Genomic DNA, 17,482 nt, shown 5'->3' on the forward strand with positions numbered 1-17,482 from the left:
CCCATGTGAATGAAGCCTAACTGGTTTTCTTTTACCTTCAGGAACTTCTGTATAGTATCTCTTTTTTCCTTTTTCTTTCTTCAAATATCAGTTTAAGGACCATTGTTTTGCGATGGTAACTTTCAGGCAATCTTCTAAGATGTAACAACTGAACTTCTAGCACAAACTAGAGCTCAGGGGCGGACTAACCATTCGAGCACTTGGGCATTGACCGAGGGCCCGGGGTCAGTAGGGGCCCCATGAAATGCCTCTGATACCTTTTATAGGCTTTTTTGGGTGTGCTTTGAGTGTGGGCAAGGATACAGGGGCCCCATGATCACCTATTGCCCGGGGGCCCCATGAGTTGTCAGTCCGCCCCTGCTAGAGCTACAAAACTTCTGCTGTCATTTGTTTGTTGCTCAATGTTAAACATTTTGTAAGATCTCTACATACCATTGACTTTTTATAGGAACTTGAAAGTGATCAAAAAAGTTAAAAATACTATATACAAGTTAGCAATATTTAGGGCAACAAGTACAGTAATTTGTAAGATGAACGTTTAATACGTTAATATATTTCTTACCTTGCTGTTGCAGCTTATAATCTGTAGAATAAGCCTTGCCAATCATATTCCATACAGGTCGGAGGCAGCCAAAAAGTCCTTCTAAAAAGCCACCATTGCCACTTCCCGAGCGGCTGAAATGTATCTTGATGTCTTCGGTGCCACTATTACTGCCTCCATCTCCTGAGTGGCTGGTGCCCTGAGGTGCAGTATTCTCCATTTCATCTTGGTCCCTCAATTGTAGAACACTGTTTTCAAACTGGTCTCTTGAGTCCTCACTGATGGAGGTTAGGACAGCTGCAGTTACTGGGCTACTGGCATTTTCTAGGTTATCACACTTTTCCTGGTTCTCTGGAGCCTGAAGGTGACTTGTCGTGGCTGGATCACCAAACCCCACCAAGTAATCTTTATCTTCCCGTATAGTGTCAACAATAAGGTTGGGAGAAGATGACCAACTCAAGGGCTTGTGCGGACTGGCCATGTTACCATTGATGTGCATGGGGCAGCCACCCCCAAGACACCGTTTCTTCAGGTGGTTCCCTCAGCTCTGCTTTGTTTTGGAATGTAGATCACATGGATCTGAAAACAGAAGAAGAAAAACAGTTATAATTATTAATAATCTATAAAAATATAGGCATGCAGTGGAGTGCTGATGTGTGCATGCTTTTGTTTAAAATAACACACAGACTTGTGTAACAAGGCAAACTGCAATTACTTTAAAGTGTTACTAAACCCAGGACCCTGCATTCACTATATCTGGTCTCCCGCAGTACACACAACATGAAATGCAATTATTTTAGTAAATATAAACTGCTAAATACCTTTTCTCATCAGCCGTTAGAGCAGTCTTGTGACTTCAGCCAAGCACTGTTTAAAGCTTGTAGGATGAGTTTCCTTTTTGCTTTAGGAGGTTGTGAAATCTCTGGCCCTCTGTCTGGACAGTGCCAATTGGCAACGTGCTGATCACATGCACTCTCCCAAGAAAAGAAAAAAAACCTCTCTAGCAATACACACCAAACTGAGCATGTGCATGTGACTACAGATTCAGTCTGTATCAGGTGATAATTTCAACTAGAGGAGGGGCAGAGGAGAAAGAATCAAACAGCCTTTTTACACAATGCAGAGGATTAACCCTGCTCTAACTACTGATGAGAAAAGGTATTTAGCAGTTTATATTCACTAAAATAATTGCATCTCCATGTTGTGTGTATTGTGAGAGACCAGATATAGTGAATGCAAGGTTCTGGGTTTAGTATCACTTTAAAACTGAAGCAATGGAAAACAGCATGGTTGGAATAAAGCAAAGAACCTGATTGGTGGCCATAGGACCCCTCCAGTTTTCATGAGACATTCTGTTCATACATATATATGTATAAATGTGACTATATTCATTGCCCATGTGCATAAATCCTATTTAGTTATGCTTTATACACAGGGACAACTAATGAATATTTTAAATGTCTGAACAATTCCTGGTGACCTTCAAGACTTACTGCTGCGTTGTAAGTAATAACAGAAAGCTCTGTGTATGACGTAGTTCTCTGCAATCTACAGATACCTTAGAATGGGTTAAATGAGAGAATATTCTAAAGCCATTTTATTTGTAAAGTGAGGTTAAAGTACATACAAACAAAAAGACGAGTAAATATGGGTTGATAACGCTAGAGGTGGAGCTGGCTTTAGAGTACTGGCTGCGTGCAGTGCTCTTTCAATTACCCAGAATGCACTGTAAAGGAGTTAACAGAGCGTGACTTTATCAGAGCACAACCTCTGGTGACAGCTGCCTACCAAGGCCTGTCCTTAGGTGGAATAAACCCATTCAACTCGAAGTTCATTAGCGATGTTCTGCAGGTTTAGGAGTCTGTGAAGACAACCCTGCTTAATGACATACCCCGGAGTCCATCCACAGCACTGTCTGTATTTTGACATTTTCGGGCTCTTAGCGACGTCTGTAGTCCGTTTTTCAAATGAAGATTTGGAAATGCAAATTTGGACTACAAATGCCAAGTGCCCGGAAACAAACATATGATACTATAACAGAGTAGATTAGGAAATGATCTAGAGTTTCTAAAAATAGAAAATACATTTGAAACTATAAAATGTCTCTTTTTTTGGAAACAGGATTCTTTTTTCTGCAAGATCGCCAATCCCTATAGTTCAGTGGTCTCCAAACTGTGGCCCGGGGGCCAGATTTGTTCCTTTGCTTGCCTAATCTGGGTATTATTCCTGCCACTGACACCAAAAGTGGGACATAATTCCTGCCACTGACACCAACAATGGAACACTATTCCACACACTGGCACCAACGATAGGGCACTATTCTTTCTACTGACACCAACAATGGAACACTATTCCACACACTGGCACCAATGATGGGGCACTATTCTTTCCACTGACACCAACAATGGAACACTATTCCGCACACTGGCACCAATGATGGGGCACTATTCTTTCCACTGACACCAACAATGGAACACTATTCCACACACTGGCACCAATGATGGAGCACTATTCTTTCCACTGACACCAACAATGGAACACTATTCCACACACTGGCACCAACGATGGGGCACTATTCTTTCCACTGACACCAACAATGGAACACTATTCCACACACTGGCACCAATGATGGGGCACTATTCTTTCCACTGACACCAATAATTCATCCCAATGAGACCAATGATGGGGCATTATTTACTTCCACTGGTCACAGTCCAGCCCCCTAACGTATGAAGGTCAGCAAACTGGCCTTTTGTTTAGAAAGTTTGGAGACCCCTGTTATAGTGGAATTAAAGACTATGTAAACCCTCACCTTGTAAAGCAACCCATTCAGTTTAAATAGAAATGAAAGGCAAAACATTTATGTATACACATAAAAAACATAAATACCCTTTTTCTTTTTTTACAAGTGATCACATACCTTCTCAGCTGCATAATGATCTCAGAAAGGAGAAACACCAATACACTGGTCTTCCCAGTAAATGACTGTTCAGGGATTGGGGGGGGGGGGGGTGTCAGCATAAGCCTGATCATTGGATTGGCTTCCAACACAGCCAGAAAACTAACCACACTAGAATGAATGTGCTCTCATGCCTAGTGTGGTCAGCTTTTATTAGGAAGTTATAAAGACTGTCAGGAGCACCAGGTATTTTATACAGAGGAAGCAATACAAAGAGAGCGGATTACTTTTTCATACAAGTACAGCAGGCACATGTCAGGAATATGAAATGTTGGGTTTACATATTCTTTAAACTGAAAAATAAACAATGTATGGCAGGCAGGATTATTAAACCAGAAGAGACCCTATTGCTTTTCTCTTACTGTCATCATTTCTGTATGCTAAGCTGTACATGTGCAGCTCAGTGTACATTTATGGCAATGCTCTGTTCCATGGCAAAGTAACTCCCACATGCATGCACGGGAGTGACGTCATCATGGCTCGGCCAGTCTAGCAGCCTAAGGGTCCATGCACACTGGGCGTTTTAATAAGGCTGGTAGCGTTAGCTGTGTAAAGTCACGTTAAAAATGCAGGTTTTTTAGTGTTGTGCATTAGCGGTTAGCAGCTTTTTTTTTGCGTTGCTAGCTTTTTTTATACCCCCCAAATTGTTTTCTTCAAAAAAAATCCAAAAATGCCAGTTTTCTGTGTTTTACTGCGTTTTTCAGCGTTACAGCTAAAAATGCCACTAGAAATCCACTAGTTCTGGGTTTTTTTCCAGCCAAAAGATGTCCCTGCCAAAAAACACTGATTAAAGCCTATGTGTGCATGGACACATGAGATAACATGCTGAGGAGTTTACTGGCTGTAGAATAAAATGCCAAAAGCAGCAGCTGTAAAAAAGTCCAGTGTGCATGAGGACTAAAAGTCAGAACCCAGAAATAAGACCAGGAGATTATTATTATTATACAGTATTTATAAAGCGCCAATAGTTCGCTCAGCGCTGTACATTACAATGATGATGGAAATGCCTGTGACCGACAGGAGTGCTGCCACTGCACTGCTAGATGCAACCAATTAGCAGGTAAGTATGGTATAATTTGCTAATATGCGGTGAATATGAACACATTATGGCCAAAAGCTCCTGGGGGCCCATTTTCAAAAATCTTTTGCAAAGGGTTAATTTCACTTTAAACACAAATTCCAGGTATGGTATATTTTGACATAGTTACATTGGCCAAGCCTGGCCAATGTAACTATGCATATACAATACTAGTCCGATGCCCCTGGAAGCTGGAAATCACTGAAGTGGACACCACTACTTGCAAAGCATTCTCTAACTGGATGAGGTGGAGAGTGTGATGTCACTTCCTCGACTCTCCATGCTGTCCAATCAGAAAACACTTTGCATTCATTCAGGAGATGCAGCTTTCTCTGAATGGCCGAGCAGCCAACCTCCTGTGTTCAGAAAGCAGAAAGGCCAACCTGGAAGCAAGTGGAGATCACTGGAGTAGTGGTGATCAGTGCTTTCCAGCTTCCAGGGTGATCAGCCAGGTATGGTGCATACTGTACATAGTTACATTGCTCAAAGCTGGACTATTGTAACTATGCAAAAATATACCATACCTGGAATTCATCTTTAAGGTTCCATTCACACCTGTGCGTTTTGGGTGCACTGCGTTAAAAAAATCTTGCTTTCTGCATCTTTAATGTGCATTTATCAAATTCAAAACACACATTATATATAGTTCTACAGTACCACATGTACAATACACATCAAATGAAATGCAACGCACAGGTGTGAACCTACCCTAACAATGAATGAGAATTCAGATTTGACAGATCTGATCTAAACTGGAAGTGGATGGGTTTCTATTGTTACTGCTCTTTGTACTGTTCTACTGAAAAAGCCGGTATGTGTTTATGTCGTGTTGGCATTTACTATCTGAGCAGGTGCTCAGGGATTGTGTAAATATCTGTACACTTGAATATCTTGCAGAGCGGCCAAATCAAACAGCATGTGACAGAGAGTGTGCAGTGTGAAAAGCCTGGGACTTCTATCACATGAAGGAAGGCAAAGTACAACACACGTTTCATCATAACTCTGTGCTGTGTACTGAGAAAACCGCTCCTGATGGACACACTGCTATGGTGAGCACAAAACACAAGTGTATGAAAGTACACTGTACAGCGACAGCTATGTTATACCAAAAAGTTATACATGATGTACATTTTATTTAAAGGGGATCTATCATTTAAAAAAATAAATAACCTTCAACTTATATTATGATTTTAAAAGCCTTGACTATTTACTTACTATTGTTTATAGTAAGGTGGCAACCATATTTATACACAGGGCCGGCGATACCACTAGGCAAACTAGGCAGCCACCTAGGGTGCAGTCACAGCCAGGGCCACCGATAGGGCAGTACAGCTGGCTCTGCTGTACCATTAATTATATTTTCAGCCATATACTGTATGCAGACAGTCATACAGCACCTTCTGTACTGTGTGGTCATCATCATAATAATGACAATCACATAAGCACCATGAGATGCTTCCTATTAGTTCCTATTTACACTTGTGTTTGTTGGACATTAAAAATGTGCAGCTAAGCCACACTTTTACCGTCTCCCAACCACTCTCCATTATGCTGCAAAGGCACTGGCACTGTAGTATGACAATAGTGGTGGGGTATTGTGTAAACCCCTTGCTGCCGTACCACCGTGGCAGTGCCTTTGCAGCATAATGGAGAGTGGTTGGGGGGACAGTAAAAGTGTGGATCAGCTGCACATTTTTAACGTCCCTTAAATACAAATGAAAATAAGAACCAACAGGAAGCATCTCATTGAGTGTGTGTAAATCTGACAGGCTGACTGTCAGGTGGAACTGATCCAAAAGCTGTACAACCTCCAGATCACTTCCACACCCCCCATGTGCCCTGTCATGCTTCCCAGGCTCCTCACTCCTATCAGCGGACCTGGGACCTACATGGTGGGTGACACCGGTAGAAGAGAGGGAGATCAGCGAACACTTGTTCACTGATCTCCTCTTCCTGTTAATGACCCAGAAGCAACATGTAAAACGTCACTTCTGAGTCCTGTCCCCAGACAGGATTGCATGATGTTAGCTGAAGAAGCTTTAAAGCAGGCATGTCCAAAGTCCGGCCCGCGGGCCATTTACGGCCCGGGGGTCGGTTTAATACGGCCCTCCAACAGCCCTCCCTGCTCTGTGTAATGTGGCCCTCCCACGGCCCTCCCTTCTATGGCAGACAGTCTTCTGCTTGAGAGCAGAGGGCAGTGCGCATGCCTGACTGCGGCGCGTTCTCCCTGGTCTGTGTAAATGCGGCTGTCGCATGGCCCTCCCTTCTGTGGCAGACAGTCTTCTGCTTGAGAGCAGTGCCCATGCGTGACTGCGCTGCGCTGGGAGCGACAGAGGGCGGTGACGTCAGGGCCGGGCTTCCAGCGTGAAGTGTGTTTCTCTTCCCCTCCCGGCTGCCGAGCAGAGACTTCAGCTCCAGCTACCTTTTTCACCCTTCACATTAGTGCAGGTAAGTTTTTTTTTTAATTTATTTTCAATACATTGTGAAAACTCAGCTGTCAGTTGATCTTAATGTTATGAAATGAAAAGTATGTCGTTTGCAATTAACTTGGTATAAAATAATTTATTTGCATTTAATTGTAATGGTTCAAAGAATGTTCGGAAAAATGTTCGGCCCTCCACCATGTTCACTTCATCCAATCTGGCCCTCTTTGAAAAAAGTTTGGACACCCCTGCTTTAAAGCTAGCTTCCCACTAAAAATGTACTGTATTGCTTGTTGCATTTAAGGATTTCATTCAGTTAACTTGAATGTCAAAATGCATGTCAATGCACCTAAAATACAGCATATAAAATAAGAATTGATATTATGAACAGGTTCTGTTAAAAAGAGCGAGGGAAATGTATCAAAACCAGAGCAGATAGAATCTGGAGTAGCTATGCATGGCAACCAGTTAGCTTCTATCTTTCATTTTCAAAGCTTAACTGAACAAACTGAAGATAAAAGCTGATTGGTTGCCATGTACAGCTGCTCCAGATTCTGTCTGCTCTAGTTTGAAAAATTCCTCCCAATGTATTTTCCCTTCCCTTATGCACATAGATGTATTTAAAATGCAGCCAAATGTATGGAAATGTTTCTTTTGTAAAAAGAAAAACCTTAAAAAATATTGCACAATATCACTTCCCTGTGTACTTGGCCTCTCTAGTTGCCGTGCTTGCCCATTGCATTGTTTTTGAGTTTTGGCCCTTTTCTCTGCCCTAAGAAGGGCTAAGGTTACATAGAACAATACCCAGGCTAGCTGGTTTACCTTGGAACATACACTGAGCAGACACAATTTTTGTCCAAGTTGAAAGGTGTTCCTGGCACTGATAATAGTGCACCAGACCAGACAAAATTGGGCAGGGTATAGGACCATATATGTGAAGGACATTCAAGTCAAACTTTCAGACTTTTATTTATTTTAGGTACTTATATAGCACCATCAATTTACACAGCACTTTACACATATATTGTAAATTCTCATCAGTCCCTAACCCTCAAGGAGCATACAATCTAAAGTCCCTAACTTACATTCATACATACACATACTAGGGCCCATTTATACAGGTTCCAATTAACTTTTCAACATGTCTTTGGAGTGTGGGAGGAAACCGGAGTACCTGGAAGAAACCCAGGAAGAACATGCAAACTCCAGGCAGGTGGTGCTGTGGTTGGGATTTGAACCAACAACCCTAGTACTGCCAGGTGGAAGAGCTAACCACTTAGCCACTGTGCTGCTCAATTTTGCAGGTATAAAAAGAGATACTAGTGTGGCAGCACTACACACTGTAGTAAGTGGCAAATGTGTCCTATTACTGAAAGGCGGCGCACATGTTGCGGGCCAGTCCAGAGACTGTTAATCAAGATGACAAACAATAGTGTTAGTGCATGCATGGAACAGCATGTGGTGATGAAGTTACTTGTGAATTAAAGGATAAAACCTGCAGATATCTACAGAAGACTTCAAGTATAGTATGGTGAAGAGACGCTCAACTGCGGTAAGACATTTGAATGGTGTAAACGTTTCAAAGGTGGCAGTACGTCCATCAGTGACAATCCCAGTCATTGCGGTTCCCAACCCACAGCAGTCATTTCTGTGAACATTCAGCGCATGGAATGCCCGATCCTGGATAATTGACGCATAACCTTTCGTGAACCTGCACAAGAGACAAGTCTTTCTGTGGGAACAGTGAACACAATGATGAGGAAGTGAAGCAGGCTGTCCCAGGATGGTTCAGGAGTACTGACAAATCTTTCTATGCTAAAGCTTTCCAGGCATTAGTTAAACGCTGGGATAAATGTGTACATATGTAGCAGGGGAGTTTGTTGAAAAATAAATGCAGATTCCACTCCTTGAAATTTGTTATTTTAATATATAAACTCAAACGTCCCGGTTTGACTTGAACGCCTCTCATACATATAAGAAGTACAGTCATCAGTTGATCGCTCCAGTGCTAGGTGAGCCATGAAATTGGGGCTCATGTAACAGGGTTTTTTATCAGTTCTTTAACTGTTGAAACCTGAATTTTCTAATTTGCTTCACTGGTCACCAAAATTAGCCATCATAGTGATAGGAACAAAAAGAGGGGTTGGATGGGCCTTTCCAACTACTAAGATATGAGTTACAGCTGTCCCAGTTTTGTAGTCTACCTGTCACTGGAGTGGTCACCAAAGGGAATTTCATCATGGGATGCCGAAGCTTGTTCTGTACCTTTGAACTTGAACTATGTAAAAGGTATGTGAGAGAGTAGATTTACTGATTAGCACGTCATTTACTGTATTGTTACATCATGTATATGATGTTCCTCCAATAAAAGGGGTGCAGAGATACCTGGTTGCTTCTGTTGTACCTTATGTAATGGTTTGCAGCACTATTGCTACACTGTGATAATACTGCAACATTCACATTCATGTAGCTATGAACCTAAAGTTCACTTGTAAGAAAACAAAAACACTACAGAGGTTGTTTACTAAAACTGGAGAGTGCAAAATCTGGAGCAACTCTGCATAGGAACCAATCAGCTTCCGGGTTTTATTGCCAAAGCGTAATTGAACAAGCTGAAGTTAGAAGTTTGGCTACCATGCACGGCTGCACCAGATTCTGAGTGATCCAGTTTGAATAAATCTCCCCCTATATGATCAAATAACAGAAACAAATTTATACATTTGATTACTTTACAGTATCCACACATAACTTTGTTGTCCCATATTCATTTCTGTCTAAAGCAGCTGCTTTGGACAGAAATGAATATGGGACAACAAAGTTATGTGTGGATTCCGTAAAGTAATCAAATGTGTAATTAATAGCTATTAATTCTTGGTAAAGTATATAATTTACGATATTCCTGTTTTGTTCTGGTTGTCATTGTTATAAGTACCCTTTGTGTGGATACCGTAAAGTAATCAAATGTATAATTAATAGATATTCATTCTTAAGTAATCAAATGTATAATTAATAGCTATTAATTCTTAGTAAAGTATATAACTTACGATATTCACGTTTTATTCTAGTTGTCATTGTTGTAAGTTCTAGTTGTCATTGTGATGCTGCTGGGTAATATTTGGCACACATTACTATTTATCTTTTCTGTGTGTAGGCCATGCCTTGATCCGGCTGATAAATTATGAGGTGTCTTGTAGTGCACACAAACACAGCGTATCACCAAGGCAGCAGGTAAACAAAGGAACAAAAGACAGAAAGGTTTTCTATGGAGAGCTGACATCTTCCTTACAACAAGCAGTTTTTGCTGACCTCAGGCCCATACCTGGATTTTAGATAACATCAAATATTCCTGTCCTTCAAATCTGGACAATAAAACTACTGCTTAGCAAAAGGGCAAATTATAATTTTGTTCATATAAAGAGTATTTTAATTAGATTCTCAACTAAAAAGATGAATAAGATAACAGGAGATCAGACCTTTTCTAATCTAAATTCCTAGCTCTACCAGCTGTATAGGACCCCAGACTGGAGTGAGATGTAGCCATCTTGAATTGAAAGGTCTTGGTTTAGCCTAAGTGGTAGCTAAGTGGAAACAAGACAAGTTACTGTCAATTACAAATTCAGCCGGACGTTTGTTGAGAATGAGAACCAGCAATGAACACTACAAATCTAATATCAAGTGATTTATTATACCTTGGCTGAGGGTCCCACATGGGACTGAGCTCATGAAAAGTATAGAAAAGAAGAAAAAATCTGCCAAAATCAAGGCTGTCGTTCCAAGGAAACCTGTATGGAGAGAGGCATAAAGGCTGCCATTTCTGAACTCCTTCTGGAAATTCTAGTTGCCTGGCTGTTTCTGACTTCAGTATTTTCTAAATCGCTGACCTGGCATAAGCATGAAGCTACCAAAATCAGAGAAAATTCGAACCCCTGATATTCTTAATTCTTCCAGAGCAGTTTTGAAGCCAACAAATGAACATGAAAGCTGGGCAAGAAACATTTCCAGAAGGAGAGGTCAGCAGAGGCTTATCTTTCAGGTTTCAGGCATGCCCTGGTATATACACTCTTGCCACCGAGAGCTCAGTGCTGTTAGTTTTCAGTACAAAACGTGAAGCATTAAGAATAAGTGCAAATAAGCCACTCCAACTGCAACTAAATCAAAAACACTCCCCTAAAGTAAAGCACCCCATAACAAGTAAACCAACCTTACCTGAGCACTTAAACCATAGAATAATGATTTACCTTTGACACTTCCCCCCCAAATTTGCACCCTAACCTATACCATAAAGTTGAAATACTGCATATTAATATTTTGCCTTCCCTTTTTCCCAGCAGAATGAGCTTCAGGCAGGTGTTCTAAGGACTACTTTTCCCCTCTGTGGTAAAATGCCTGTTTACGAACTTCAGTAGCTTAAACAGACACTAAAAATATGTCACACCCACAGTGTATGATATTTGTTTGCTGGAAAGGCAGTAATCCTACCGGTGGCACAATGCAATGTCAAAGAATTGCAGATCTGTCTGCAAAAGCATCCTGCTCCGCTCCCTGCTGAGTCTGACTGCGAAGTCTGAACCTTTAAAAGTGGCATCACAGGTTACATGACCAAGCCTGTGTCATTGGCCCCAGCTGGAAAAGGATCAAGATGCTTGCCCGTTCAGTTCTGAAGGTCAGTCTATTTCCACAGGGCTGTCCTTTATACTCTCTATGACAATCTCTCTCTTTTTTTCCTTGAACCCACATGGAAGAAAAATATATTTTAAAAATATTCTTCCCAAATATATTGACATACATTTGAAATCCTCCAATTTTGGCCATATTCAAAATATACTGCATGTTGAAATGTAGAGATGAGCGAAGTATTCAAAAATTCGATTCGACTGATTCGGCGAATTCGTAGAAAAAATTCGATTCGAGTCGAATATATTCGCTGTGAATTTAACTTAAAAAAGGGTGTTTCTAGGCTTCAGAGAGACTTAATATTAGTGCTGAACACTGTACCTTTAATTTAAATGCCCTTGGAGTCTGCTGGGGAAGAGAAATAATACTGTCAGGCAGTATGACATGCAGATGAGTGCCGTCGATCTTAGAATCACCGCACACTTCACTCATTTGGCCAGTCACGGGGCCAAAACCAGAGTGTGGAGCCACAGTGTGGCGGTGGAGGCAGCAGCAATGGGAGGCCATGCAGCACCCTATGACAAAAATGGAAACCACCAGCAGTGTGAGGAGACCTGAAAGTGGCACATGGCAGAGTGTGGCGATAGAGACAGCAGCAATGGGAGGCCGTACAGGGACCCATGACACACTCTGGACCTGGCAGCAGCATGAGGAGGCGGTACAGGGGCCCATGGCAGATTAGGGGCCTGGCAGCAGCATGAGGAGTCGGTAGGGGGGCCCATGGCAGATTACAGGCCTGGCAGCAGCAATGGGAGGCCGTACAGGGACCCATGACACAATCTGGACCTGGCAGCAGCATGGGGAGGTGGTACAGGGGCCCATGACAGATTACGGGCCTGGCAGCAGCATTTGGAGTCGGTACGGGGGCCCATGACACACTCTGGACCTGGCAGCAGCATGAGGAGGCGGTACAGGGGCGCATGACAGATTACAAGCCTGGCAGCAGCAACTTGGACAGGAGGACGTTCAGTTTCTGCACCGTCTGGTGCGTGCTCGCAAACTGTTGTCTCTTGGAAACGGATTCCAAGAAAGACTGCTGACGGAATCCGTGAAGAGGAGTAGCAGGAGAAGGAGCATCTGAACGAGCGGAATATGCCAACAAGCGACAACAGGGGCCCATGACAGATTACGGGCCTGGCAGCAGCATGAGGAGTCGGTACGGGGGCCCATGGCAGATTAGGGGCCTGGCAGCAGCTATGGGAGGCCCGTAATCTGCCAGCACCCTATGACAAAAAATGGAACCCACCAGCAGTGTGAGGAGACCTGAAAGTGGCACATGGCAGAGTGTGGCGATGGAGACAGCAGCAATGGGAGGCCGTACAGGGACCCATGACACACTCTGGACCTGGCAGCAGCATGAGGAGGCGGTATAGGGGCCCATGGCAGATTAGGGGCCTGGCAGCAGCTATGGGAGGCCCGTAATCTGCCAGCACCCTATGACAAAAAATGGAATACACCAGCAGTGTGAGGAGACCTGAAAGTGGCACATGGCAGAGTGTGGCGATGGAGACAGCAGCAATGGGAGGCCGTACAGGGACCCATGAGAGACTCTGGACTTGGCAGCAGCATGAGGAGGCGGTATAGGGGCCCATGGCAGATTAGGGGCCTGGCAGCAGCTATGGGAGGCCCGTAATCTGCCAGCACCCTATGACAAAAAATGGAACACACCAGCAGTGTGAGGAGACCTGAAAGTGGCACATGTTTGGGGCATGATTCATGGCCTATTTAGTCAGTTGTGTCAGGAACTGGTGGTTTGAAATCCAGACTAATCCACGCCTGATTCATTTTCACAAACGTCAGTCTCTCCACACTTTGGGTGGACAGTCGTGTCCTCCGCGGAGTTGCAATACCTCCTGCCGCACTAAACACGCGCTCCGATGCCACGCTACTGGCCGGGCATGACAGCCTTTCAAGGGCAAATTCAGCTAGTTGGGGCCAAAGGTCAAGTTTCGTTGCCCAGTAGTCAAGGGGATTGTCTACCTCGGTTGGCAGGGTGCTGTCCAAGTAGGCCTAAGCCTGTTGTTTGAGGTCCTGCTCCAGGTCCACCTGATGCTGCTGCTGCTGCTGCGGCTGGTTAGTAGTTTCCTCACTGCGCTGGTGAAGAAAGCTACTCATCATCGACTGCAGACTGAGGCAGCCGCTGCTGGTGGAGCTGCCACTGCTCCTACCACCCCACCCCTCCCCTGCTGCCATGGCAGCGGAACGCGAGCGCACAGGGCCCACAGTGTCTGAGGATGGACGTTGGCGCAGACAGGCAGAGACCAGCTGACTACATAGGTGGTTTTTATAGTACGTTATTTTGGCCTCCCTCTCAGCAGGTGTGAAAAAGGCCACCATTTTTGAACGGTAGCGAGGGTCCAACAAGGTGGACAGCCAAAAGTCATCCCTCTGTCTGATGGTTATTATTCGGCTGTCGCTACGCAAGCAACCGAGCATGCTATGGGCCATTTGTGCCAAGGAATGCGAGGGACTCCCTGCCTCCATCTCCACAGCATACTGCCACGGTGCGTCTGGGTCCTCTGTCTCCTCCTCCTCCTCCTCTACCAGATGCTCCTGCTCCTCCACTCCTGTCCGCTGAGTGGAAAAACCACCCATTTCACTCAATAATTCCTGAGCACCAATGTCCTCCTCTACCTCCTCCTCTTCTTCCTGTCCTGCCCCCACAGGGGTCATGTGGCGTTGAGATCTGTGCGCCACGTCTACCGCACCCTGACCAGCCATTGTTAACAGCATTTGTTCCAGGACGTGCAACAGAGGAATGACGTCGTTCATCCCATAGTCCTGCCGACTCACGAATAGCGTGGCCTCCTCAAAGGGCCTGAGCAAGCGCAGGTGTCACGCATGAGCTGCCAATGGCTGACATCTAAGTTACACAGGGAATACCTTTATCCGCTTTTAACATCAGGAAATCTGTGATGGCCTTTTGCTGTTCGTAAAGGCGGTCTAACATATGTAGGGTTGAATTCCACCTTGTTGCAACGTCACAGCATGAGGAGTCGGTATAGGGGCCCATGGCAGATTAGGGGCCTGGCAGCAGCTATGGGAGGCCCGTAATCTGCCAGCACCCTATGTCAAAAAATTATACACACCAGCAGTGTGTGAGGAGACCTGAAAGTGGCACATGGCAGAGTGTGGCGATGGAGACAGCAGCAATGGGAGGCCGTACAGGGACCCATGACAGACTCTGGACCTGGCAGCAGCATGAGGAGGCGGTATATAGGGGCCTATGGCAGATTAGGGGCCTGGCAGCAGCTATAGGAGGCCCATAATCTGCCAGCACCCTATGTCAAAAAAATTCTACACACCAGCAGTGTGAGGAGACCTGAAAGTGGCACATGGCATGAGAGACTCTGGACCTGGCAGCAGCATGAGGAAGCGGTATATAGGGGCCTATGGCAGATTAGGGGCCTGGCAGCAGCTATAGGAGGCCCATAATCTGCCAGCACCCTATGTCAAAAAATTCAACACACCAGCAGTGTGAGGAGACCTGAAAGTGGCACATGGCAGAGTGTGGCGATGGAGACAGCAGCAATGGGAGGCCGTACAGGGACCCATGACAGACTCTGGACCTGGCAGCAGCATGAGGAGGCGGTATATAGGGGCCTATGGCAGATTAGGGGCCTGGCAGCAGCTATGGGAGGCCCTTAATCTGCCAGCACCCTATGTCAAAAAATTCTACACACCAGCAGTGTGAGGAGACCTGAAAGTGGCACATGGCATGAGAGACTCTGGACCTGGCAGCAGCATGAGGAAGCGGTATATAGGGGCCTATGGCAGATTAGGGGCCTGGCAGCAGCTATAGGAGGCCCATAATCTGCCAGCACCCTATGTCAAAAAATTCAACACACCAGCAGTGTGAGGAGACCTGAAAGTGGCACATGGCAGAGTGTGGCGATGGAGACAGCAGCAATGGGAGGCCGTACAGGGACCCATGACAGACTCTGGACCTGGCAGCAGCATGAGGAGGCGGTATATAGGGGCCTATGGCAGATTAGGGGCCTGGCAGCAGCTATGGGAGGCCCTTAATCTGCCAGCACCCTATGTCAAAAAATTCTACACACCAGCAGTGTGAGGAGACCTGAAAGTGGCACATGGCAGAGTGTGGCGATGGAGACAGCAGCAATGGGAGGCCGTACAGGGACCCATGACAGACTCTGGACCTGGCAGCAGCATGAGGAGGCGGTATATAGGGGCCTATGGCAGATTAGGGGCCTGGCAGCAGCTATGGGAGGCCCTTAATCTGCCAGCACCCTATGTCAAAAAATTCTACACACCAGCAGTGTGTGAGGAGACCTGAAAGTGGCACATGGCAGAGTGTGGCGATGGAGACAGCAGCAATGGGAGGCCGTACAGGGACCCATGAAAGACTCTGGACCTGGCAGCAGCATGAGGAGGCGGTATATAGGGGCCCATGGCAGATTAGGGGCCTGGCAGCAGCTATAGGAGGCCCATAATCTGCCAGCACCCTATGTCAAAAAATTCAACACACCAGCAGTGTGAGGAGACCTGAAAGTGGCACATGGCAGAGTGTGGCGATGGAGACAGCAGCAATGGGAGGCCGTACAGGGACCCATGACAGACTCTGGACCTGGCAGCAGCATGAGGAGGCGGTATATAGGGGCCCATGGCAGATTAGGGGCCTGGCAGCAGCTATGGGAGGCCCTTAATCTGCCAGCACCCTATGTCAAAAAAATTCTACACACCAGCAGTGTGAGGAGACCTGAAAGTGGCACATGGCATGAGAGACTCTGGACCTGGCAGCAGCATGAGGAAGCGGTATATAGGGGCCTATGGCAGATTAGGGGCCTGGCAGCAGCAATGGGAGGCCCATAATCTGCCAGCACCCTATGTCAAAAAATTCTACACACCAGCAGTGTGTGAGGAGACCTGAAAGTGGCACATGGCAGAGTGTGGCGATGGAGACAGCAGCAATGGGAGGCCGTACAGGGACCCATGAGAGACTCTGGACCTGGCAGCAGCATGAGGAAGCGGTATATAGGGACCTATGGCAGATTAGGGGCCTGGCAGCAGCTATGGGAGGCCCATAATCTGCCAGCACCCTATGTTAAAAAATTCTACACACCAGCAGTGTGTGAGGAGACCTGAAAGTGGCACATGGCAGAGTGTGGCGATGGAGACAGCAGCAATGGGAGGCCGTAAAGGGACCCATGAAAGACTCTGGACCTGGCAGCAGCATGAGGAGGCGGTATATAGGGGCCCATGGCAGATTAGGGGCCTGGCAGCAGCTATAGGAGGCCCATAATCTGCCAGCACCCTATGTCAAAAAAATTCTACACACCAGCAGTGTGAGGAGACCTGAAAGTGGCACATGGCATGAGAGACTCTGGACCTGGCAGCAGCATGAGGAAGCGGTATATAGGGGCCTATGGCAGATTAGGGGCCTGGCAGCAGCTATAGGAGGCCCATAATCTGCCAGCACCCTATGTCAAAAAATTCAACACACCAGCAGTGTGAGGAGACCTGAAAGTGGCACATGGCAGAGTGTGGCGATGGAGACAGCAGCAATGGGAGGCCGTACAGGGACCCATGACAGACTCTGGACCTGGCAGCAGCATGAGGAGGCGGTATATAGGGGCCTATGGCAGATTAGGGGCCTGGCAGCAGCTATGGGAGGCCCTTAATCTGCCAGCACCCTATGTCAAAAAATTCTACACACCAGCAGTGTGAGGAGACCTGAAAGTGGCACATGGCATGAGAGACTCTGGACCTGGCAGCAGCATGAGGAAGCGGTATATAGGGGCCTATGGCAGATTAGGGGCCTGGCAGCAGCTATAGGAGGCCCATAA

At 45.7% G+C, this 17,482-nt stretch overlaps 1 protein-coding gene across 2 annotated transcripts in view; it reads right to left on the minus strand.

The window, feature by feature from the left end:
- MAP3K13 (mitogen-activated protein kinase kinase kinase 13) overlaps nucleotides 1-17,482 on the minus strand; it is a 208,253-nt gene that overhangs the window by 70,619 nt on the left and 120,152 nt on the right. For both annotated transcript variants that reach the window (XM_089671689.1, XM_089671681.1), the window contains one exon: nucleotides 563-1,120. In XM_089671689.1, the coding sequence (XP_089527815.1) occupies nucleotides 563-1,040 (478 nt within the window). In that variant the 5' untranslated portion in view covers nucleotides 1,041-1,120. The remainder of the gene's footprint in view (nucleotides 1-562; nucleotides 1,121-17,482) is intronic.

This window comes from Staurois parvus, unplaced genomic scaffold (genome assembly GCF_062004578.1).
Source record: "Staurois parvus isolate SC_StPar_1 unplaced genomic scaffold, SC_StPar_1.0 ptg000011l, whole genome shotgun sequence".
In the NCBI taxonomy this organism is placed as follows: Eukaryota; Metazoa; Chordata; class Amphibia; order Anura; family Ranidae; genus Staurois; species Staurois parvus.